This window comes from Bos mutus, chromosome 21 (assembly GCF_027580195.1).
Source record: "Bos mutus isolate GX-2022 chromosome 21, NWIPB_WYAK_1.1, whole genome shotgun sequence".
In the NCBI taxonomy this organism is placed as follows: domain Eukaryota; kingdom Metazoa; phylum Chordata; class Mammalia; order Artiodactyla; family Bovidae; genus Bos; species Bos mutus.
Genome location: NC_091637.1, coordinates 16,408,575 through 16,434,529, shown reverse-complemented (window position 1 = coordinate 16,434,529; position 25,955 = coordinate 16,408,575). Strand labels below are relative to the sequence as shown.

The 25,955-nt window shown below is 43.9% G+C and overlaps 1 protein-coding gene across 3 annotated transcripts in view; it reads right to left on the bottom strand.

Moving 5' to 3' along the window:
* Positions 1–25,955, bottom strand: part of AGBL1 (AGBL carboxypeptidase 1) — a 926,786-nt gene that overhangs the window by 743,982 nt on the left and 156,849 nt on the right. For all 3 annotated transcript variants that reach the window (XM_070358226.1, XM_070358228.1, XM_070358227.1), the window contains exons 7-13: positions 23,278–23,486; positions 13,668–13,833; positions 12,173–12,240; positions 5,207–5,323; positions 3,605–4,185; positions 1,127–1,210; positions 802–888 (exon numbers count right to left, since the gene is read on the bottom strand). In XM_070358226.1, coding sequence (XP_070214327.1) covers positions 802–888; positions 1,127–1,210; positions 3,605–4,185; positions 5,207–5,323; positions 12,173–12,240; positions 13,668–13,833; positions 23,278–23,486 — 1,312 coding nt within the window. The remainder of the gene's footprint in view (positions 1–801; positions 889–1,126; positions 1,211–3,604; positions 4,186–5,206; positions 5,324–12,172; positions 12,241–13,667; positions 13,834–23,277; positions 23,487–25,955) is intronic.

Here is a 25,955-nt window from a genome sequence, read left to right as displayed (position 1 = left end):
ACAGTAGGGTTTGAAGCAGGGGGAGGACTTGAATCAGATTTTTTTTTCTTTCAAGCACCCAGTCTTGTTAAGCAATTAATCAAAGTCAGTATCACCAACAGTAAAACAAAATAACATTGTGTCCTTGCCATTTTATGACATTAGGAAATGGCAATGTAAAATCATCACCAATGTAAAATTATTGCCAAAATAAATGTTTCTCTAGAATCTAATCATGAAACAGGAAACAGATTCTGGTTGTGGGTCCTTCTACAATAACCCACTCTGAATTTTTAAAAACACCAGTGTCAGTGTCATGAAAGGCCATAAAAAGATGATGAAGTGAATAGTTCTAGATTAATGTGTGTGCCAAGTATGTGGTCTTTGATAGAGTTCTGGAATTAAAAAAAAAAAAAAAGCCATAAAGGTATTTGTGACATTTGGGGAAATTTGTGTATAGACACTATCATTACATGATCTGTGAGTTGCATGTGGGATCTTCCCAGACCAGGGATCAAACCCACAGTCCCTGCGTTGGCAGGCGGATTCTTAATCACCAGACCACCTGAGAAGTCAGAGTCTCCACTTTCTTGACATCAGCTAATGAGTTCCCTGGTGGTGTGTTGGTAAACATTTAACAATCAACTGTTAGGAAAATAAAAAAACCTTCACATGCTGGGCTGTTTGTATGTTGTAAATGCTCCCACCAAGATAGATTTCAAACTATCAATGTGAGGTCCCTGAAAACAGAGAACGGGACAGATAGTCGCAAAATGCTGGCTTGAGCTGCCAGGACCTACCCCTGCAGCTTTCCTTACTTACTCACGCACTTGGATGGCTTTGCGAAGATTTCCGGACTCAAACGCAGAGAAGAACTGCAAGCAGTCAGAAGCAGTATCTTGCAAAGGCCTGAAATGAATTAAAGAACCTGTTATTATAGGAGTGACTGCTATTCTTAGACACAGTTTGACATTTCTTAGAGATAAGCTTTATCTTACAGATCTTTAACACGAATTTTCACTGTGTTGTTTTCAGGAGAAGGAATGGATTACTAACTTAAAATATTCGTATTCACATGCCATTAAAAGGTTATTCAATATGCCCACCACCCCTCACCCTTGCTCCACTGATGTTCAGGACCACCTACCAAGGCTCATCTAAACTGAAGACAACCTTATTTATAATATCACTTGGCTGGATGAGTCTCCGGACATCCTCAAGTATCTTGATCCTGGAATGGAAAATTGGAAACATTTTAAGGGTTGGCCTTCACTCCTTATCCCATTCATCCTATGTCATGTGGAAAGCACTTTGGGAGTCATCAGTGAATTATGAAAGAAAAATGCAATAATACCCCAACCTCGAGCTGAATGAGTACAAAAAGCAGTATGCCTCCTCCCTTTTCTTCATTATCAAGCAATAAAACTGCACCAAGCAGTAGGAATGTACGAAGCTGTGATGCCAGATTGTGGTTTTAGGAGAACTGTCTATTTGAAGGAGAGTTTTGTCGAGAGCATTCGGGCTGAAGGACTCTGAGAGCTTCTGGCTGTGGGAATAAGAGGGTCCTTTGCACTAAGACAGGAGACATCAGGGTTGCAGACTGTTAGTCTCCTCAGGGTCTAGGAGGTGCCAGTAAGACCTTAAACTTTGGTATCATTTATACTCCTTGGTTCTGTTTGCTCCAAAAGATTATGTCTAAGAAACATCTTTTGTCTAAGAAACAGCAAAGTGTGCTCAGTCAAATCTGATTCTTTACAGCCCCATGTACTGTAGCCCCCCAGGCTCCACTGTCCATAGAAGTCTCCAGGCAAAAACACTGGAATAGGTTGTCATTTCCTCTTCCAGGGGATCTTCCCGACCCAGGGATCAAACCCAGCTCTCCTGTGTCTCCTGCATTGGCAGGTGGATTCTTTACCTCTGTGCCACCTGAGAAGCCCAAGAAACAGCAATATCCGGGAGATTGAAGTACAAGAGAGGAAGGCTACCTAAGGATCTTTCAGATTCCCTCCCTAAATTTCCATTCCAGGTCTCTGTGGTAGGGAGTGGTAGGAGAAGAGGAAGGATAGGTCAACACGAGGCTTGAATTCAGGGGAAAGTATCCTGGCCAGAGGGGTGTGGAGGTGAGCCAGCCCCTGCCGTGAGTCTCTCGGGAAACAGAACATTAAGATAAGGTCAGAGATGTCAGATGTCAGAGACGTCAGCCAAAAGACCAAGTAGGAACACTTTTTTCTTGGGGTCCACCATCAATTTGCTGATGAACTTGAATATAAGTTAATAAAACTTACTGCTATGCACTGGAGAAGGTAATGGCACCCCACTCCAGTACTCCTGCCTGGAAAATCCCATGGACGGAGGAGCCTGGAAGGCTGAGGTCCATGGGGTCGCTGAGGGTCGGACACGACTGAGCGGCTTTACTTTCACTTTTCACTTTTATGCATTGGAGAAGACAATGGCACCCCACTCCAGTACTCTTGCCTGGAAAATCCCATGGACAGAGGAGCCTGGTGGGCTGCAGTCCATGCAGTCGAGAAGAGTCGGACACGACTTTCACTTTCACTTTCACTGCTATGCACACTTTACTGCATAGACTTAATGCATATATACTCATTTTTTTCCCACGGAGATAGGTTTTTTCCCCTCGGCTTTAGTAATTTTCTTTTTAATCTCACTAGGCCATTCCCAAGGCAAACTCCCTTCCATGCACGCTGGGAATAATCCACCACCCAAAGATGGAAGATGCCTTTTTTCCTTTCCTTACAATCCTCAGTGGTGCAGCCAAACTCTCCCCCAAGCCAAGTCAAGTTCTGTAAGGTTGGGACTGTTGCGTGGAGGTCACATCCTCGCATCGAGAGATCAGACTCCAATTTGCAGTGAATGAGAAAAGTGATCCCAAACAATCCACACTTGTTTGTTTGTTTGTCTGTTTTCCTGAGGAATTCCTTTAGGGAACGATCCCAGTGTTTGGTGGAACTAGATAATCTTTTCCTTTTGTAGGATTTGCAATGGACAGGAGCTAAGCAGTTGCACTGGAATCATCTAAGAAACTCATTTTGCAGACATACATCTACTACCTGGAGGAGGGCACGGCAAACCAACTCCAGTATTATTGCCTGGAGAACTCCATGGAGAGAGGAGCCTGGTGGATTACAGTCCATGGGGTCACAAAGAGTTGGACACAACTGAATAACCAACACTTTCACTTTTCACTTTAAGGTCTACCATTCTATACTTGGTTCTGAAATGTCCTAGTAGAGAAACAAGCTTGTATATTTGGCAAAAATGTTCTTAAAGGTCGTGGGGATTTAAAAAATTTTTTTTGATGTGGACCATTTTTAAAGTCTTTATTGAATTTGTTACAATATTGTTTCTGTTTTTATGCTTTAGTGTTTTTGCATGTGGGAGCTTAGCTCCCAGACCAAGGACTGAATCAGCACCCCCTGCATTGGAAGGTAAGTCCTAACCACTGGACCATCAAGGAAGCTTGTACTTAAGGGTTTTCAGATGCTCCTGACTAATGTTCACTTTCTTGAGGATAACAGAACTATCTGCACCAACCATTCCACCTACAACAATATTTACTGAAGAAGGAAAAAACACATAGCTCCCAAGTTAATAACACCATCACCTTTGGACTCCACATTTACGTTGCAACATAGGCTGGGCAGAGAGAGGTGGACAATGTCCCCAGAAATCAGGAAATGCCATCATGCTGAAGTCAGCCACAGATGTGGTTCTCCTGGCTTTGGCCATATAAAGATAGGGGTCATGGAAGACCATAGGCTTTGGATATGTCTGCAGGAGCTGATCTATGAATTCGGCAGTTTCTCTAGTCTTAGTGGAATTGGAAAAGGAAGCACTTATCCTTGGGCAGGAAATTGCATCCATGTCCCAGGCATCCTCTCGGAAGGATGCCTGAATGTCTGAGACGTCACTTCCAGAAGAACCTATCCCAGGACCATTAGAGTGTACATTTCGGTATGAATTCATCCCAGGTCCTCTTTTGGAAGTTACATGTACGCTGGACCTCCCCATCTTCACCCTGCTCAGAAGAGAGGTTTGGACCGGGACTTCTTTTTCTTGTCCCCCGGAGATTTGGTCCTTATTCAAGCAAAGCCCCTTTGGGGAGGCAGCAGTCGGAATGTGATGGTGATTGGCATACTCAGTCTCGTCAGAATTCAGATCATCTCCAGGCTTGGACTCCAGTTCCTTCAGGTTAAAAGGAGAAAGGAATATGTCATTGTTTCATTCCAAAAGAGAATGCAATCTGATCCCTGTCCTTACTCTCTGGGCACAGAGCTAAGCATAAATCCTGTCAACTGGAAAGCATTTTCCAAGGTCAGTCAACGAAAAGTCTAAGCTTCAAGAGTCAAAGAAATGGTAGAATCCTAGCAACTCGCACTTAGAAGGGGAATTCAATGGGTGTAGTACAGTTCTACATGAATGCCTCCTGCGATACCCCAAGTATTCAGTCTAGTCAAACAACTCACTTACAGAAGCTTCCTTGCATCCCAAGGTGCTTCTTTGCATTTGTGGGTGATTTTGATTATTTTTAAGATATTACTTTTTACATTTAATTAAAATTTCCTTCCCTGAACCTTTTACCCATTGATCCCCTTCTGCTTTCTAGAGCAAAATGCAGCATGTTAACTCTCTTCTATAAGTGACTTAGCTTATACTCTTAGAAGAGGCTAAATTCATGCTTTATTAAGAATCATAAGAAAAGAATGGAGGTTGAAAAGTAGGTCTAAAATTAGGTGGAAACAGCAGTAGCAGCGGCAACTAGTCACTAAACTGACATCACTAGGTATAAGGTTCTTGATTTGTATCCACTAACAAAGAAACCCTAGAATCAGGCTGGTCACCTTCAGAAAGCCAAGGAGTACAACCTTTCCATTTTGACAAGGGGACAATTAAATCACCAAGATTTTCACTGCTTATCAGTGCGTGGGGGTAGGCATCTTGCCCACCAGACAACAGGCTGCAACGTGAGCCTTCATCCTACTTCCTTCCTAGGTCCTGAGGCCACACTGTAGAACCCTTGCATGCATCTGTGGCTCTGCCACCTTCTCACGTTTGTGTTTAGCCTTATGCTTCTCTTTCAGAAAGATCCCAGAGCAGATTGCTAAAAATGAGTGATGCTTTCCTTGTGGAAACCTGTCTCGCCTCCCAGCACCTGCAAAGAACCCATGGGCATCACCAAGGAGCAGAACCACAGCTGACACCCTACCTCAAAGCTGCAGGAGAGCTCAAGACACATTGCCTTGTATTGCATTAGTTCTTCTTCAGGTCGGTCAAGACCAGGTTTGGAGCTCAGCTTGTTCACATCTGTTTCCAAGTCATCATCCTGCGATGGAATATTCAAAACATATGTTACCAACAGGCATATGTTTATTCAAAGCATATGCCATCCTGAGAAATATCGAGACAAGCTACAGATGTGATTCTTCAGAATCATGGGCACAGTTCCCTTGCCTCCAAATTATAGGGCTGGCCTAATCAAGGATAATTTAATATGTAAGATTGTATTTCTTAAATAAAAAGAAAGAAGATAATTTTTCTCAGCACTCATGTCAGTATTTATCAACATTCATCACAAATAAATAATTTATGCAAAATGAGATGAACTGGGTAAACAATATAAAAGAATTGCTTTTATCTCATCACCACTTTCTTCAACATAATTGTAATTGTCATATTTATTCATCTATCTACCCATTTAAATAATTCTTTTCACAAACATTTAATGAGCACCAACTATGAAAGGGTACTGAGACCCAGAGATAATGGAACAGACCAAGGTCCATGATCCCATAGAACTTACCTTCTAGTGAGAGAAGGAAGACAGGAATTAAGTAAGTAAATGCATGAATAAGGTGACTTGGAACAGTGATAAATGTCATGGGAAGAATGAAAGGGGGTAGAGTGATTATGAGTGAGGCCAGGGTACAAGAAGCTGAGGAAGTCACATTTAACTAGACCTAAATGATCATAAGGGCTAACTAGGCAAACACTTGGGGAAAAGAATTACTAACCAAAGAAAAAAAAAAACAAAAACAGCTTAAATTTGCTTAAAGAAAGAAGGTGGCCGAACCTACACACTCACATACAGAACAAGAACATTTATGAATGTATAACTGAATCACTTTGCTGTACATGAGGAATTAACACCACATGATAAATCAACTATACTTCAATAAAATATTTTTTAAAAAACTTTTACATAGAAAGAAGGTGGTTGAAGCGTAAAGTGTAAGAGGAAGCCTGGAGGAGTCAAGATGATGCTGGAACTCCCAGGCTTTGAGGAGGAGGTTGTAACCTCTGGCTACACCTTTATCTCTTCGTACACCTAAAAGTTTACCAAGTCACCACCAGCCATTTCTTCACTGGACTGAATAATCCCAGACCTTTTACTTCTTCTAGATCATCATTTCATAATAGTTTTATAACAATGGTGACTCTCCTCCAAACACTTCTCTATTTCCAAAGGTTATAGATTCATACGGAGAAAGGACATCAAGAATCAAACAGTTTAATCTCTTCATCTCTCTGTGCTTCTTCTAGATCAAATTTCCCTAATCAAATGGGGTGGCAGGGGGAATGCGGATTCTACCCTATAGTTTAGAAGTCTATTTTGTTAGTTAAGGAAAAATCTGAGAGTCCTGAGAGTCTGGATTATTCTTCCCTAAATCAAATAAATTGTGAAAATAAATGTTTATATTCCTGATTCAGGGGATAAAAATGCAATATTTCATCCATCTTCTGCAATTTCCCTCCAAATTTTAAAAGAAATACAGATTCCCATGAGGTTGATATAATGATATTTTCAGACGCAAATTCCTTAGCCTGGTATTAGAGATCCCAACACTTATCCTTCCCAGCTTCGTCCATCAGATCTTCCTTGCTTCCACCATCTCTGCTCCAGCCTCAGCCATGCCCTGAGGTGGCACCAATAGCAATGCAACCTGGCAAGCATTGAGAAGCATCTCCCCACCAGCAAGTAAGGCCAGTGTGTCTGGTGTGAAGAGTGTTCGGTAGCCCATGAGTTTCAGCCTAACTAGGTGATCTACTTAGCATTAGAGCAGAAGTTAGCAATCTATGGATTTCCCAGGTGATGCTAGTGGCAAAGAACCCACCTGCCAATGCAGGAGACATAAGAAACACAGGTTCAATTCCCTGAGACAGGAAGATCCCCTGGAAGAGGGCATGGGATCCAACTCCAGCATTCTTGCCTGGAGAACCCCATGGAGAGAGGAGCCTGGCGGGCTATGGTACATAGGGTCGCAACTGATGACCACAACTAATCACAACTATGAACATAGGTCACGACTGATGACCCACTGCTTATTTGTGTAAATAAAGTTTTATCGTAACACAACCATGCCCATTCATTTATATATTGTCTATGATGCCTTTCTCAAAGACTTGTAAGAGACCATTACTTTTTAAAAAATATTTATTTGGCTGCACTGGCTCTTAGTTGCAGCATGTGGGATCTAGTTCCCTAACCAACCAAGGACCAATCCTTGGCCCGCTGCACTGGGAGCTCGGAGTCTTAGCTACTGGACCGCCAGGAATCCCCCCAGAGATCCCTTCTGGTCTTTAAAGATTGAATCTTGGCCTCTGAATCTCCAGGCATTCAGGCAGGTTGTCAACTCCCTCCATATTTTACAAATTCCATTTATATTTATTTATCAGTAGACCAACTTCTCTGCAGTCACAGCAACCCAGACAAACTTCATCATCTGGGGATTCTGGAACCCATACAACCCAGATAAGGTCCTTCTTCCTCAGATTGGACCTTTCCAATACTTACTTTGGCCAGCATTAGATTTGAGTTCAACACCCTTTTGAAGGAACTAATTTGAACTCTGGCTGAGACAATCCCCAAGTTGACCAGACTGATTTCTTTGAAGATAAAATTGTGTCTCATTTGCTTCTGTATCATAATATCATCCCTAAGATGCAGGGATGCATGAGAGAGCATTTTGTAAATCATGCTCTTTGGAGAGACTACTCAGGTGAAGAATTAGAAGGAAACTAAGGACACTAGTATTTTTAAAGAGTAAAGGTATTTTCTTTTAAATATCTTTGGTAACTGAAAAATAGAACTTAAGATGTTTCTACATAGAATGTTTTCATATAACTTCAGCTTCATGCCTTTATATTTTTCTGAAAAGCTAATGAGTATCCAGATATATACTCCCTCAGTTCTCTCTGAGAAGCCTGTGAGGGGACTCTGTGTCACCAAGTAAGGGGACTAAGGAAGCAGCAGTTCCATGTACCACAGAATGGGTGCTAATTACGACTTCCACTTGGCAAGTTGAGACCGCTCGTTACTTCTCCATTACAGCTAGCAGCCTTTCAAAAATGTAACACTAACGTTGGCTTTGATTAGAAGGTAAAGGTGTATTCTCAGTGCAGGAGAAAATTTTGAGGCCTTATTTGGAATATCACCAAGTCTTTCACAGTTGTGTTTTTCTTTAGCAGTTAACTTTTTTTTAACAAATAGATATGATTCAGGGTCATAAATACATAGAATGTACTTGGTTACTTAGAATTTGGTTAAGGTGAATTTTGGAGAACAGAAAATAGGTTTTGGGGTCTCACTTCCCTGGTGGCTCAGAGGTTAAAGCGTCTTCCTGCAATGCGGGAGACCTGGATTCGATCCCTGGGTCGGGAAGATCCCTTGGAGAAGGAAATGGCAACCCACTCCAGTACTCTTGCCTGGAGAATCCCATGGACGGAGGAGCCTGGTGGGCTACAGTTCATGGGGTCGCAAAGAGACACGACTGAGCGAATCCTTAGTACTTAGTAGTAGTATCATCCCTAAGAACTTAGCATGCTGCTGCACGCACGAATCATATCCAAGAAAATATCTGAAAGAAATAAAAAGTTTAAGAGGAGGAAAAAAAGGAAGGAAGAGCTTGAATTCACTCTGTACATCCTCTTCTCCAGGGTCTATCTAAATCTAATGTTTATTTTCATGAAGGAAAAATCATGGCCAATTCCCAGTTGATATTCATTGTAAGTTTCTCCTTCCTTATGATGACACTTTTCAAAGAATAGCAATCTGACTATCCACACTCAAGACCCTTTACAGATATAAGAAGTTCCTTTTAATAATTCTTTCTAACAGACTTCTCCCAATTAGCAAATAAGATTTTTCAAATGAAAAGGCCATAAAGTCCTGGGTCACTTCTCTGACCAGCAATAAATACTCTTGGTTTCTTGCCCATATGCTGCTGCTGCTGTGTCACTTCATTCATGTCCGACTCTTTGTGACGCTATGGACCGTAGCCCGCCAGGCTCTTCTGTCCATGGGATCCTCCAGACAAGAATACTGGAGTAGGTTGCCATTTCCTCCTCCAGGAGATCTTCCTGACCCAGGGATCAAACCCGCATCTCTTATGTCTCCTGCATTGGCAGGCAGGTTCTTTACCGCTAGCATCACCTGGGAAGGCTTGGCCACAAATCTAGGAGAAAATGCTGCTGGCTTCTCCTGGGGAAAACAAGTTTGCTGAGGCACCAGTTCCCCGACTCTTGCAACACCCCCAGAATCAAGCCCTTACTCCACTGTTCCTCTGTTTCTCTACAATGCGTGCTCACACACTAACTTCTCACCGTCTCCTCGGCTTGAAGGCTCGTGATGAATTATTTCCAGGGCCTCACTCATTTGTCTTATGCTTCCTTCCCAGCTGGATTTATTTATTTGTTTAGATTCCACTCCATCCCAACCCACCATCATCTGCAGAGCCAGGGGTGGGGGCAGGGAGATGGTCTGAGAGCTCCCCACCCCACAACCCCGTGCTGTGTGAAGTCAGGCACCAGCCTGCAACTTGTGCCTTCATATCAGATACAAGAGATTACTGACGCTCTGCATCAAACATTCAGTTATCAAAGAGCCCGCAAGAGGGGAGGGAAAGTGGCATTGATGAATGACTGCAGCAGCACAGTATTATTCAAATAATTCAGCAAGTTCTCCATAGGCCTGCACCGGCAAGCCACAGCAAAGAGCCAATTTGCTTCTGATGACTTCAAAAATGATTCTGTTTATCAGCAAAACTCTGAGCACACTATAATATCAGTAACAGCCTTAACTTAGAGACCTCACTAAGAGGTAGACCCTCTATGTCTTGTACTAATAATAGCAAGGTGGGTGATTATTATGATACAGAATGCAAAAAGTCCCTTTCTCTCTAGGTAGATATGTAGGTGGAAGAGAAGGGAGAGAGGAGGATGGAATGATGGATGGCTAGATAGATGAACAGATAGATACAGATGAGCCTGATAGATGGATATAGATAGGTAGGCAGATGTGAGATATATAAATTGACATATAGATGATAGACAAGTAGATAGATATATAGATAGATAAAGGTGAAATAGAACTACAGATAGAGATGATAGGTAGATAAGTAGCTTGATAGACAGATAGATACACATGAGACAGGTAAATAGATATATACATAATAGAAAGGTAGTAGATGATAGATATATCAACAAAGATAGATGACAGATATATAGGTAATACATAAATAGATATGAGATAGATAGATAGACATACAGATGGTAGATGATAAATAGACAGATTTTTAAACTCAGACTTCATCTCTAGGAATGTCATAAAAGCTAGTGCATGCTTTTCAGTCTTATTTCTCTGGCGTCAAAATTAAGGAACTATAACTTGAAGGAACTTGTTCATGGCCACCAACAGAAATGGAGATATAATTATAACTCATAGATGAATTATCATTTTTCTAGAGCAGGAGTTCTCAACCACAGGGTGATCCCCTCCCCACCCCACCCCCAGAGATATGTGGCAAGTCCTAGAGACAGTTTTGGGCTTCTCGGGTGACTTAAGAATATAGGAGACTCGGGTTTGATCCTGATCCCTAGGTCAGGAAGATCCCCTGGAGAAGGAAATGGCAACTCATTCCAGTGTTCTCGCCTGGAGAATCCCAGAGGAGCTCTGAGGGCCACAGTCCATGGGGTCTCCAAGAGTCGGACACGACCTAGTGACTAAACAACAAGAGACAGTTTTGCTCGTGACTGGGGGTCAAAGTGGTGGGTGTCACCAGCACCCTGCGCACTGAGGTCAGGGGTCCTACTAAACACCCTACAATGCACAAGACAAGCCACCGCAGCTAAGAATTATCTGGTCAAATGCCAACGGTGCCAGCGTTCAGGAAGTCTTTTCTGGAAACGCAGTCAGTACACTGTGCCCCACTGTCCCTTTTGTCTGCACATCTGTCTACAGCTGCCTTTGTGCCACCACAGCAAAGCTGAGTCATTGAGAGACTGAAAGGTCCACGAAGCCTACAGCAATGATCATTTGACCTCTCCTAGAAAGTTTGCTGGCCTCCACTCTACAGCACAGGTTAGCAGTGATAGAGACCAACAGGCACTACTCTCCCACTGGTTAGGATGCTCACGACACAACCCAAAGGAATACAGCTCACATCGACTCCAAGGTACATGGAGTTGTACGACACAGTGGCCCTGTGTGGACAGAGTGAGTAGGAAAGGCTAACTTACAAAGATACTGGAGATCTACCAGAAAAATTTCCCTAGAAAATCTTTCCGTGGTCTCTTTGCCTGAATGCCATTCACACTTATTAAATACACCAACCAGGAGTGTCTACCTGAGGCTCATCCTGATGGAATACTAGTGCCTTAATAATGGATAGCCTCTGATGTGACAATAAGATTGTACAGGACCTACCAAGATGAAAAGGACAACAGTTGCAGTCATTAACTGAGCATCAGTATCTTTGGGGCCCTAGAGTGGAAGCACAAAGTGAAAGTCGCTCAGTCGTGTCGACTCTTTGCCTGGATTCTCCAGCCCAGAATACTGGAGAGGGTAGCCGTTTCCCTCTCCAGGGGATCTTCCCAACCCAGGGGTTGAACTCAGGTCTCCCGCATTGCAGGCGGATTCTGTATCAGCTGAGCCACCAGGGAAGCCCAAGAATAGTGGAGTGGGGAGCCTATCCCTTCTCCAGCGGATCTTCCTGACCCAGGAATCGAACTGGGGTCTCCTGCATTGCAGGTAGATTCTTCACCAGCTGAGCTACCAGAGAAGCACAAAAGTGTGTCCTTAAAATTTACTCTGGGTTCAGCTGCACATAGAAAAGGGCACTTTCCTTTGAGAATTGTGAATGTGGAGAGCATCTGAATCGAGGGCAAGTGTACCTACTTCCTCTTTCACATCTTCAGAGTCTGAGTCCTTGTCCTCCTCTTCCTCACCATCATCTTCATAATCTTCTAAGTGGGGGAAAAAAAACAGAGGTGGGTTGCAATTCTTACAACACAATGGTTAGTACTTTTTTTTACAACTAGGAGGCTATTATGAAGTGCACAAGACCTCAACACAGGCTAGTGATTATTGAATGTGTAATTTGTGCAAATACAGGCACACAAGAGCACTATCTCATGAAGTCTAAAGTGCTGCCCCATGCTGAATGCAAAACGAGTGCAGAATAAAATGACGCGTGGCTTCCCAGATGGCTCAAGCAGTAAAGTATATGCCTGCAGTGCAAGAGATGCAGTTCAGTCCCGGAGTTGGGAAGATCCCCTGGAGGAGGAAATGGCAACACACTCCAGTATTCTTGCCTGGAGAATCCCATGGAAAAAGGAGCTTTGTGGGCTAGAGTTCAGGGGGTCACAAAGATTTGGACACGGCTGAGCGACTTAGCAGGCACGTGGACCATTCTGGCTTCCTCCACCCGATATAGAAGTAGTTATGCAACTAACATTGCCAGGGTTTAGTGATCACATACATGTCAAAGCTGCTGTAATGTCGACAGCACTTTGACTGACTCCCTAATTTTAGTACGAAGGAACGTATTTAAAACAAAAGTCCAAAGAAAGCATCCAGTGTCATTACAACAAGAGGATGCCTACAGAAAATCTGTTCCCTGGAAAAAGGACAAAGTTGAAAACCACTAGACTCTTCTGACAATAAAATCTTCTTGGACATTGGACAATCACACTGTCACATATTCTAACATGACTACTGTGGGGGTGGTAAACAGCAAAAGTTTGATTTCAATTCCATCCTTAGGGCAAATTCATTCCAGAACCAGTCTGTACAGTGGAGGGGCTCCACCATGGGACTGGAAATAGATTTTTTTAACATCAGCTGAGATGACTATAGTCATTCCATCAGTTCAGTTCAGTTCAGTCACTCAGTTGTGTCCAACTCTTTGTGACCCCATGGACTGCAGCACGCCAGGTTTCCCTGTTCATCACCAACTCCTGGAGCCTACTCAAACTCATGTCCATCGAGTCAGTGATGCAAACTGGCAACAATTAATAATAAAGGACAAAATTAATGAGCTTGGTATTATGAAAAAACTGATTCTACTTTCATCCACATTCCTCTGAAATATTATCCAAATGCAAAAATTCATCATAAAGCTTACAGCTAGCAACATGAGTACAGAATAACTACCCACATATTGTGTATGTGCTTAGTCACTCAGTCGTGTCTGACTCTTTGTGACCCTATGGAGTGCAGTCTGCCAGGCTCCTCTGTCCATGGGATTCTCCAGGCAAGAATACTGGAGTGGGTTGCCATTTCCTCCCTCAGGGGAACTTCCCAACCCAGGGATCAAACCCGCCTCTCCTGCATTGGCAGGTGGACTTTTTACCACTGAGCTGCAGGAAGATCTGTATATCCACATATTTACCTTCAGTTAGAACACGTGGAGTTTCAGAGGTGACGATCCCAGGGACTGGAAAAGAATATGCGCTGCTGCTTGTGACCAAGGGAAGTGGACTCTTAGGGTAGCATTGTCTCAGGATCTGAAGACCAGTGGAGATGACAGGCTCCAGACTTTGGTCATCCAGGCAGTTCTAAACAAAGAGAATATCCTATCAGACACCACCATCTTGTGCAGAATCCCTTTGCTATAATGGTATTTTAGGTAACGAACTGCACACAGCCTAAATGCACAGCAAATACCCTAAAGGTAGACCATCTAATCTGAACATTCTAACGTAGCATTTTGTCTAATGTAGAATCTGCTTTGGTCCAGTCTATCATCTACAGTTTTATTTCTCTTTTACAGCTCATATATTACTGGAGTGAATTAAGTCTGAAAATAGACCTGAAAGATTTTCAAGGGAGGCTGCACCTAAGGTAAGACATTGTCTAGAAGAGCCAAGGGAAGGAAAGGAAATGGTATCTTCCTTCAACCACCCATGTGTCACTGTGAATTATCCCCTAAATTAGAAAATGAGCAGCTGAACTGATAGAAGTCTTACTGTTCTCTTTCAGCTATTATCTGAGGGGGAAATATCAAGGAAAATGTAAAATATGAAATCGGAAGAAAGATTAAGAGAATCCCAAGCACCTAAATTAAATAGCATGCCTCTTCTCAAAGCCCACAGTGTCCGTCCCTCTTGGTAGCAAGACAAAGCAAAGAAAAATTGAGTTTGCAAGAGCTAACATTTTGATGCTGATGGAACATGACAAGATCCTGCTTTTCGGGCACCGTGAAAAATCTAAGAACAAGTATACTAAACTGAGAGAAAGAGAGTGAGTTGGGAGTGGTCAGGATCTCTTTGGCAAAAGCATGGCCATTTCCTTCAGTCTCTTAGTAAACATTTTGTCTCCTGATTTGGTACAGAGAGTTGATTAATGAAAGCCTCCAGCATGATATTCCTAAAGGGCTTCCAGTAAGCTCTGAGGCCAATAAGTCATAGCAGGAGATATGGAGGACGCTTTAGAACATTCCACAGAGCAGGGACTGTCTACAGTGATGCCCTGCCTGGCACCTTCAGGCCCACATTACAGGCAGCCCCACAGGAAAGAACATGGAGGGGAAAAAGTTAATAAAATTTAAGCCATGAATTCAAGCTACCCAAATGACTCCAGAGTGAAATAAAAGTAAGCCAACTTTCAAAACAGAAAGTTCTTAATACAATCAAGAATGCCTGGGACTTCCCTAGTGGGCCAATGGGTAAGATTTCACCTTCCAATGCAGAAGGTGTGGGTTCAGTCCATGGTCAGAGAGCTAAGATCCCACATGCCTTGCAATCAAAAAACCAAAATATAAAAGCAACAAAATCAATAGTGTAACAAACTCAATAAAGACTTTAAAATTGGTCCACATCAAAAAGAAAAAACCACACTATCTCTCTTCAGTGTGCTCAGACAATACCAATCAGGTAACCTGAACCAACAGCAGGCGCACTTTCCATGGAAAATAAATTAGTTGAGGCTATTTCATCACCGAAAGACTTAGTCACTCAGTCACGTGCGACTCTTTGCGACTGTGGCCCACCAGGCTCCTCTGTCCATGGAATTCTCCAGGCCAGAATACTGAAGTGGGTAGCCTTTCCCTTCTCCAGGGGATCTTCCCAACCCAGGATCGATGCCAGGTCTCCTGCACTGCAGGGAGACCTGCAGTTACCATCTGAGTTACCCAGGAAGCCCACTTCATCACTGGGACTGCTCAAATAGTTTCAAGTGCTTAGTGAAAGCTAGGAGGATTGGAAAAAGAGAGAACTGAATGTGGATGATAAAGAGAGGTGAGTGAGGTGGATGACTGATCAGAGGTAATGCTCTGAGTTACAACCTTAGGAGATATGGAGCCAAGTCCAGGCCAGGAAACTTGCTCAAATCTGCCAGGACTCTGGAAGCCAGGTCTATGACTGTCATTGGTTTATTGCTGATGATGGAAACAATGCTTTACTTGGTGTGGGATGGTGCAGGTGAAAAAGCAAGTACAAGGATGGAGTCAAGTCCAAGTGTCCTGTTGGATTAGGCCATGCCATGAACTGACTTTGGGTGACAGTGTCTCCAGAAACCTAGACATTAGGGATAATGTTATGTTGGGTGTCTGCTCTACTCTGGAGAAAACATTTATGAATTTGAAGGTGATCCTTGGACTGATACTATGTATAAGATAGACCACTAATGAGAACCTACTGTGAAGCTAAGGAAGCGCTGCTCAGTGCTCCAGGTGACCTAAATGAGAAGGAAACCAGAAAAGAAGGGACGTGTGTGTGTGTGTGTGGCTGACTCACTTTCCTGTACAGCCGAAAGGAACACACGATTGTAAAGGAACTATGCGCACGTGTGCTCAGTCATGTCCAACTCTTTGTGACCTCATGGACTGTAACCAGCCAGGCTCCTCCATCCATGGTGTTTTCTGGGCAAGAACCCTGGAGTGGGTTGCCATTTCCTACTCCAAATGCAACCATATTCCAATAAAAATTAATTTAAAAGAACAAAGATAATCCTTGAGTCCAAGGTATTGTAACAGAAATGCCTAGATCTTTCACCAACATTTTCCTAGTATTAATGCATCATGACCAAGACCCAGGTGAGGCAAGAAGGGGCTCAGGACACAAAATTTAAGCAGGCATATACCCTCCGGCTCCTGCAAATGCAGGGTAGCCACTTGTGTTGTGTAACATCAAATGATAAGAGTCCAAGATATCGGATCTCTGTGGACAAATATCTCAGAATTGTGGCAAAGGTGACATCTATAGGCACACTCTTCCTGTAACTCTGAGTCATCCACCTGCTACTTGAAAAAGACGATGAAATACAAGACTGCTTAAAATATTCAACTCACATTTAATATCACTGAGTCAGCTGCGGGGTGATAAATATCCTACTTTCATAATACGTAAGTGAAATAGAGGATAGCACACAGCTCAGATCAGAGCAAGGCCATCTGAATCCAAGTCCTTGACTGCACCCCGATGTTCACTGCAGCACTGTTTACAACAGCCAAGACATGGAGGCAACCTAAATGTCCATCGACAGAGGAAGGGATAAGAAGCTGTGGTGCGTGTACACAGTGGAGCACTTCTCAGCCATAAAAAGAATGAAATGATGCCACTTACAGCCACATGGATGGACCTAGAGAGTGCCATACTGAGTGAAGTAAGTCAGACAGAGAAGGAGAAATATTGTATGACATCCCTTAAATGTGGAATCTAAAAAGAAATGATGCAAATGAACTTATTTACCAAACAGAGAGAGACTCACAGACTTGGAGAATGAACTTACAGTGGCCGGGGGAGAAGGGATAGTTAGAGAGTTTGGAAAGACCATGTACACTGCTATATTCAAAATGGATAACCTACTGCAGAGAACAGGGAACTCTGCTCAGTGTTATGTGACAACCTGGATGGAACAGGAATTTGGGGGAGAATGGATACTATATATGTATGGCTGAGTCCCTTTGCTATTCACCTAAAACTACCACAACATTGTTAACTGACTATACCCTAATATAAAATAAAAAGTTTAATGTTGAAAAAAAAAAACAAATCCTGGGCTGACGAGGACTAACTGTACAACTCAGAACCCTGGTGAGTTACTATACCTCTCTTTTCAACTTCCTTATCTGTAAAGAAGAGATGCTATCAGAACCTCTCTCATAGACTGTGTCTGAATTAAATGAGTTATATGTAAGATGAGTGCCTAATAGTAAACACTCAGTAAGTGAGCTAGGAGGATGCCAGGAGGCATCATTAGGATCATAAAATCTCATAAGAATCTGAAAAGATCTTAGGAGACCACGGCTAACTCACGGCGGAGTCCTAGAAACAATTCTTGCAATAACAAAATGAGATGTTCTAGTGGAAGAGGTGCTCAAGGAAGAAACAGTCCTGGGTTTAAGCTCCAGATCTGCTTCTCACTGGGCTTCCACGGTGGCTCAGTGGTAAGGAATCTGCCTGCAATGCAGGAGATGCAGGTTCCATCCCTGGGTTGGGAAGATCCCCTGGAGAAGGAGATGGCAACCCACTCCAGTATTCTTTCCTGTTGGAAATCCCATGGACAGAGGAGCCTGGTGGGCTATAGTTCATGGGGTTACAAGCAGACTGAGTGACAAGTGCTTCTCACCAGCCAAAGCCATCAGCATCTCCTGCCTCAACTCTCATGGTCTGACTTCTCCCCTTGCCCTGCTAACTCCTCCTCCTCTCATGCCCTGGGATACTCCTCTCCAGTGGCAGCCAGCATGATCCTTGACAAGTTGAAATCTGCTTTGCAAATAATCGTCTCTACCATGTGGGCGTGAGCATTAAGTCCCTTCAGTTGTGTCTGACTCTTTGCAATCTCATGGACTGTAACCCACTAGGCTCCTCTGTTCATCTGATGCGAACAGACGATTCATTGGAAAAGTCCCTGATGCTATGAAAGATTGAGGGCAGAAGGAGAAGAGAGGCTCAGAGGATGAGATAGCTGGATGGCATCACCTATGCAATGAACATGAACTTGGGAAATCTCCAGGAGATGGTGAGGGACAGGGAGGTGTGGCATGCTGCAGTCCAGGGAGTAGCAAACAGTCGGACATGACTTGGCAACTGAACAACAACAACAATATTCCATTGTAAACATGCACCACATCTTCTTTATCCATTTCCCTCTTGATGGACATTTAGGTTGCTTCCATGTCCTGGCTATTGTAGGTAGTGCTGCAACTTTTAAAAAGACTATCATGGCTTACTCTTGTGGTTCTCAAAGTGAGGGTTCCAGATCAGCAACATTAACATCCCCTGAATACTTATGAGAAATGCAGAATCTTGTACCTTAGCTCAGATCTAATGATGAGAAACTCTGGGAGTGGAGTCCAGTTATCTGCATATAAATGAGCGCTCTGGGTGATTATGACACATAATTAAGCTTCCAAACAACCATTCGTAGCAAAGTTTTAGGTCTCAGAAGCTGTTCTGGCTCCAGAGACTGAATGGCCCCTTTATCTGATTATCTCATACAAGTTTATTCCATCTGCAATTACCCATTTCTCAAAATTGGTAACTATCTCAAATTATTTCAGGGCATCCTAGCGGGGGTTCTTTTTTAACCTTACATGCAAACTGTCAGGATTCTTTGTCCTTCCTCATGCAGAGCTCCAGCAAGATCCCAGTATGTTACACACAACCTCACTGCATTATGGACAATGTGATCCTCTGAACATTTAAAGGATGCTCAGAGAATCTGTGCAAGGATGCAGGACCCAAGAAACAAAGAGGTGGGGTTATTGAGAGAGAAACACGGCAAGCAGCGACCTCAGCAGCAAAGTGAAGAACACTACGATGAGCAGGAGCTGTGGGAAGGACTCAAAAACAGTTCTTTCTCAGTCGCTTTCACGCCTAGTAGACTTGTAATGACACCACAAACACCAATAAAAATGGTACAGGACAGCGGTTCTCCAAGTGTGATCCCCAGTCCAGAAGCAGCAGCATCACTTAGGAACTTGTTAAAAACACAAATTCTAGGCTCCATCGCAGACCTACTGAATCAGAAACTCTGAGGATAGGGACCTTGCCACCATGTAGCAGCTTTGATCACACTCATTTTGAGAACTGAGTGCTTCTGTCCAATGCACTCAATTCTGGTGCATTGGACAGAAGCTTGGACTCTTAAGTAAGACCATGATATATACACTAACATGCACAAAACAGATAGCTAGTGGGAAGTTAATGTGTAGCACAAGGAGCTCATCTCAGTCTCTGTGATGACTTAGGGGGTGGGATGGGAAGGGTGGGAGGGAGGCTCAAGAGAGAGGGGAAAACTAACACAACATTGTACAGCAATTATAAGCCAATTTAAAAAAGATCATCAGTTTCAAATCCTTTAGGTAGATAGTGTTAGTCGCTCAGTCATGTCCAAGTCTTTATGATCCCATGTACTGCAGCCCATCAGGCTCCTCTGTCCATGGAATTCTCCAGGCAAGAATACCGGAGTGGGTTAATGTTCCTTTCTCCGGGGGATCTTCCCGACCCAGGGATCGAACGCGGGTCTCCCACATTGCAGACAGATTCTGTACTATCTGAGCCACCAAATCCTTTAAAAATATTGAAATCAGAAAGTCTGCATAAGCTGCTATGCCAGTCTTGGGCTATAGTAAGCATTCAATACAAATTTCCTCCGTGACCCCCGCCTCCCACCTCTTCCATCTCTTCCTTCATTTTCTTCTTCTTCCTCTTCTTCTCCTGCATTTTCAGTGTTATTACCATTAGCTGCAGCAGCAGCAGCAGCATAATATGCAATAGTGGCCAGAATGACATCCCCAGATCCAAGGTTCCCAGGTTGGCCGTCCTGCAGCTCCCGTGCCGTCTCTGGCAGGAGAGGGGAGAGGATAGATGTGAAGCCCCACCTGCAGCACAGCTGCAACAGCATCTGTGCTCAGAGCCCGGAGTCCAGGTGCTGGGAGGCCTGCAGGCAAGAGAAACCTGGCCACCAAATGCAGAGTCTGCCTCTCTCACATCCTGCTTCAGTCCCAACAGTAATTGGAGGCTGGGAGCTCACTGTAAATTTGCTTAATTGAGCAGTTGAGGTCTTTATCGACCTGCTGAGGAACTGCTTCTAGAAGCCTGCTTCTAGGCTCACAGCTGCTTTTATGTCTGGGCTTCACTTCGAATCTTCTCCACCCTCTCTGTGTCAAAGACCTGTACCTCTGGGATCAACATCTTCTGTCTTTTCTGCTCTTTTGTTTTGTTTTTTTTTTAAAAAAAAAAAAAACACAGATCTGAGAAACAGTCAAAAATGCAGAGGGCAGGGGCAGAGGAGCTGGCTGCAGCACACGAGCCAGAGTAGGGGGCTGTGAAAGATCAGCATAGCAGGGGGCAGTTTCACAGGGCTGGGAGAAATTTGAGATTTGGGGAACACAAGCTTACAAAGTATGGTGCAACTTGGAAAAATTCAGAGCATTTCCTCATCCAGAGGGACAGAATGGAAAAGGTAGCTATTTCATGACCGAGAAACTCTGAAAACTGTAATGATGGAGAGAAACCCAGAGGTGATAGCAGACAAAAAAATTAGATATTGGCTTGCAGTGCAATATTATGTTATTGTTTAGAGGGGAAAAGCTTTTTTAAAATGGTTAGAGTCTACAGATAGCATGATTGGAAAACGGCACTCTGGTTGACTGCTTCATTACCCCAGATGTACTCAGGTGGAGAGAAATTGGAAGGTGTCCAGAGAGAAGCAATGAGACAGATGAAGGGAGTACAGAGACTAATATGAAGATATTAAGCATTGTTTGGGCTTCCCTGGTAGCTTAGCTGGTAAAGAATCTGCCTGCAACACAGGAGAACCTGGGTTTGATTCCTGGGTTGGGAAGATCCACTGGAGAAGGGATAGGCTACTCATTCCAGTATTTGTGGGGTTCCCTGGTGGCTCAGCTGGTAAAGAATCTGCCTGCAATGCGGGAGGCCCAGGTTTGATCCCTGGGTTGGGAAGATCCCCTGGAGAAGGGAACAGCTACCCACTCCAGTGTTCTGGCCTAGAGCAATTCCATGGACTGCAAAGAGTTTGACACCACTGAGCGACTTTCATTTTCACTTTTCAAGCATTGTTTAGTCGCTAAGTCATGTCAGACTCTTTTGTGACACCATGGAGTGTGGCCTGCCAGACTCCTCTGCCCATAGAATTGCCCAGGCAAAAATACTGGAGCAGGTTGTCATTTCCTACTCCAGGGAATCGTCCAGATACAGGGATTGAACCCCATTTCTCCTGCATTGGCAGGCAGACTCTTTACCACTGAGTCGCCAGGGAAGTCCAAATAAGAAGACAGAAAAGAACATAATGTGTGTGAAACACAGCTGCTTTGGCCCCAACAGAGGGTGGGTGAACAGATGACGGGTACCTGGGAGACACTCACATTATTCATGGAGAACGTATAGGCAGCCTTGCAAGATGGTGCCTGAGTGTGTGTGTTAGTCACTCAATCCTATCCGACTCTTTGCGACCCCATGGACTGCAGGTCACCAAGGTCCTCTGTCCATGGGTTTCTCCAGGCAAGAATATTGGAGTGGGTTGAAAGTCTCTTCTCAAGGGGCTGTTTCCGACCTAGGGATCAAACTCAGGTCTCCTGCATTTCAGGCAGATAGATTCTTTACCATCTGAGTCACCAGGGAAGCCCACGATGGTGCTTACATTAGCCCTAATCAAGTGAAACTAAGGAATGTGTTATTTGGTTGAAATCCAGGAAACCCTAGACACATATTCCACTGGGGCAGAGATCAGTGACAGCTTTCGTAGGTGCTACTCCCTTTGCTTGGGATGTCCTTCCTCCTAAACTTGGCATGACCGGCTCCCTCAATAATTCAGGTCTCAGCTTAGGTGTCACCCACTCAAAGACCTGATGTCTCTAAGAGAAGACCTTCTCTCTGCCCATGCAGGAGTCACTGTGGACCCGTGCCCTTCCTCTATTGATCCCACAGAGCAATATGAAATTATATTCCAGACTGAATCATTTGCTTCCTTAATGTGTGACTCTCTGTTGGAACATTTGCCCCCAAAAGGTCAGGGATCTTGTCTATCACATTCACCGTGAGGTCCCAATAACTACTCGCTATTCCAATAAACACTCGCCCTCATAAAGCAGTGAAGTCATGGCAGTACCCTGCTAAACGAGATGTGTCTATGTTAACTTATCCAGGCCACGTAGAAAACCTAGATTTTATCACTTTCGTCTTTTTTTTTTTTTTTTTTTAAGAAGAAGGTTGAAACCCAGAGAGATGGAGTCACTGCACAGCAGTAGGCGCCAGATCTGAGATCTGAAGCCAGGTTCTCTAGCTTTAAAATCAGCACTAACACATGTATGTGGAATCTAGAAAAATGGTATGGATGAACCTATTTGCAGGGCAGGAATAGAGAAGCAGATGTAGAGAGCGGACGTGCAGACACGGGATGGGGATGAATCGGGAGATTGGGATTGAAGCATGTGCTCTGCCATGTGTAAAAAAATCCCTCTAGATTGCTAGAGGGAATCTGCTGAATAGCACAGGGAGCTTGCCTCGGTGCTCTGTAATAATCTAGATGAATGGAATGTGGGGATGAGAGGGAGGCTCAGGAGGAAGGGGACACATGTACACATATAGCTGATTCACTGTCGTACAGCAGAAAATAACACTGTAAAGCAACTGTACCCCAGCAACAAAAAAGCAACGCTCTCGATCCCGGCTCCGCTCAGTGTGTACACACTGTGCGTGCGTGCCTGCTCAGTCACTTCAGTCGTGTCCAGTTCTGTGTGATCCTATGGACTGTAGCCTGTCGGGCTCCTCTGTCCATGGGATTCTCCAGGCAAGAACACTGGAGTGGGTTGCCACACCCTCTTCCAGGGGGTCTTCCTGACCCAGGTGTACCCAATTAATAAGTGAGTCAATCAATACATGAGTGAGTGAAGGAACGAGGATTTGAGTCCAGAACATCTGCCCAGAGCAAGAAGCAAGAAACATACTGAGATTTCCCAGCTCTGTGAAGGGTGAGTCCTAAATGACTTCCTTCACATGCCATCCAACTACAGAGGCAGTCCCCATGCAGGTTACCTGTATGGTGCTGAAAAGGATCTCCATGCCCTGAGCTGCCAGGAAGGCCTCCCTGCCCGATCGGAGCTTGGCAATATGCTTGAGGCAGAGCAGAAGCGCCCGGCGGATCGGAACGAAGGAATTGGCCGTGTCGTGGCTGTGCCAATCCTGATGCAGCCTGAGCAAACCGGGGACGTAGCTTCTGTTCACTGCCCTGCGGCTGTTAGACTCTGAAACCAATGGGAAAAGGCAACATCAATCAAAGGCTCTCCTGGCCACACCCCCCTGAGGATGTCCCACTGTGCGTGCGTGCTAATTCCTCTTAGTCATTTCAGACTCTTGGCAACCCTGTGGACTATAGCCCACCAGGCTTCTCTGTCCATGAATAGTGGTGTGAGTTGCCATATCCTCCTCTAAGAGATCTTCCCCTCCCACAAAATACTAATTAATCATAAAAGGATGATATTAATTTTCCAGTGTAGAAACTGGTATCCAGTGGCAGATATCAGCTTAATCAAGTGACCAGGGTCAACAACAGAAGACAAGATGTTCTGAGAAAGACACAGCATCACTTGAGTATCCGTACTATGATATTCCTGAACCAAAATGCATAACCTGAACGTAACCACGAGGAAAATCAGCAAACCAAAGATGAGGGATATGCTGTAAATATCTGATTCACACTTTTCAAAAATGTGAAAGTAGTAAAAGGCCAAAAAAAAAAAAAAAAAAGACCAAGGAATTCAGCTAACAAAGACCAAAAAGACATGACACAGGGATATATGTATACATGTAGCAGAATAAAACTCAATATTCAATATTCAAAAAACTGAGATCATGGCATCCAGTCCCATCACTTCATGGCAAATAGATGGGGAAACAATGGAAACAGTGATAGACTTTACTTTCTTGGGCTCCAAAATCACTGCAGATGGTGACTGCAGCCATTAAATTAAAAGACGCTTGCTCCTTGGAAGGAAAGCTATGATCAACAGACACAGCATACGTAAAAGCAGAGACATTACTTTGTCAACAAAGGTCCATCTACTTAAAGCTATGGTTTTTCCAGTAGTCATGTATGGATGTGAGAGTTGGACTATAAAGAAAGCTGAGCACCGAAGAATTGATGCTTTTGAACTGTGGTGTTGCAGAAGGCTCTTGAAAGTCCCTTGGACAGCAAGGAGATCCAATCAAACCATCCTAAAGGAAATCAGTTCTGAATATTCATTGGAAGAACTGATGCTGGAGCTAAAACTCCAATACTTTGGCCACTTGATGCGAAGAACTGACTCATTGAAAAAGACCCAGGTTCTGGGAAAGATTGAAGGCGGGAGGAGAAGGGGACGACAGAGGATGAGATGGTTGGATGGCATCACCGACTTGATGGACATGAGTTTGAGCAAGCTCTGGGAGATGGTGAAGGACAGGGAAGCCTGGTATGCTGCAGTCCATGGGTTTGCAAAGAGTTGGATGGGACTGAGCAACTGAACAACAATAGCCGATTCATATTACTGAACAGCAGAAACAAACACAATACAACACAATAGCAAAGCAACTGTACTTCAATAATTTTTTTTAAAAAGATATGGCATGTAAGTACAATATATAGTGAGAATTTAGTCCCTGGACCAAAATTATTTTTTTTCTTTCCCTGCATAAGGCATTAGTGAAGCAGTTGGTAAAGTCTGAATAAGGTGTTTAGATTAACCCAGTGCTGCTTTCCTGCTGCAGAGAAGGCAACAGCAACTCACTCCAGTACTCTTGCCTGGAAAATCCCATGGACGGAGGAGCCTGGTGGGCTGCAGTCCATGGGGTCGCTAAGAGTCAGGCACGACTGAGCGATTTCACTTTCACTTTTCACTTTCATGCATTGAAGAAGGAAATGGCAACCCACTCCAGTATTCTTGCCTGGAGAATCCCAGGGACAGAGGAGCCTAGTGGGTTGCCGTCTATGGGGTCACACAGAGTCGGACATGACTGAAGCGACTTAGCAGCAGCAGCAGCAGCTTTCCTGCTGGCTCAATGGTAAAGAATCCACCTGCAATGCAGGAGACCTGGGTTCAATTCTGGGTCAGAAAGATGCCCTGGAGAAAGGAATGGCTACCCACTCCCGTATTGCTTTCTGGAGAATCTCATGGACAGAAGAGCCTGTTGGGAGCCCATGAGGTCACAAAGACTGAGCAACTAGCACACTTAATTACATAGTTTGTTCCCAGGTGGTTCAGTGGTAAAGAATTCACCTGCAGTGCAGGAGACCTGGGTTTGATCCCTGGTGGGGAAGATCCCCTGGAGAAGCATCCCTGGGGAAGGAGAAAGCAACCCATTCCAGTATTCTTGATGGGAAAATTGCATGGACAGAGGAGCTTGGTGGGCTATAGTCCATGGGATTGCAAAGAGTGGGGCACAACTGAGAGACTGGGCATGCACCCACACATAGTATTATGTAAATGCATATTGTTGGATTTTGATAAGCTGTGCTTAGGTAAGTGAATATTCTTGTTTTTAGGAAATCCACAATTGTGAATGTCTATAACTTATTCTCAAATAGTTCAGAAAAAGGATAATTGAGTGTGGAGGAGAGAGAAGAAGGGAAGAGAGATTCACCAGATTTCCATTCCTCTTTCTGGAATCTCAGTGGACTTGGGGTATGGTCATTTGAGCAAACTATAAGACTCAATCCAAATGGAAAGGAAAGGACC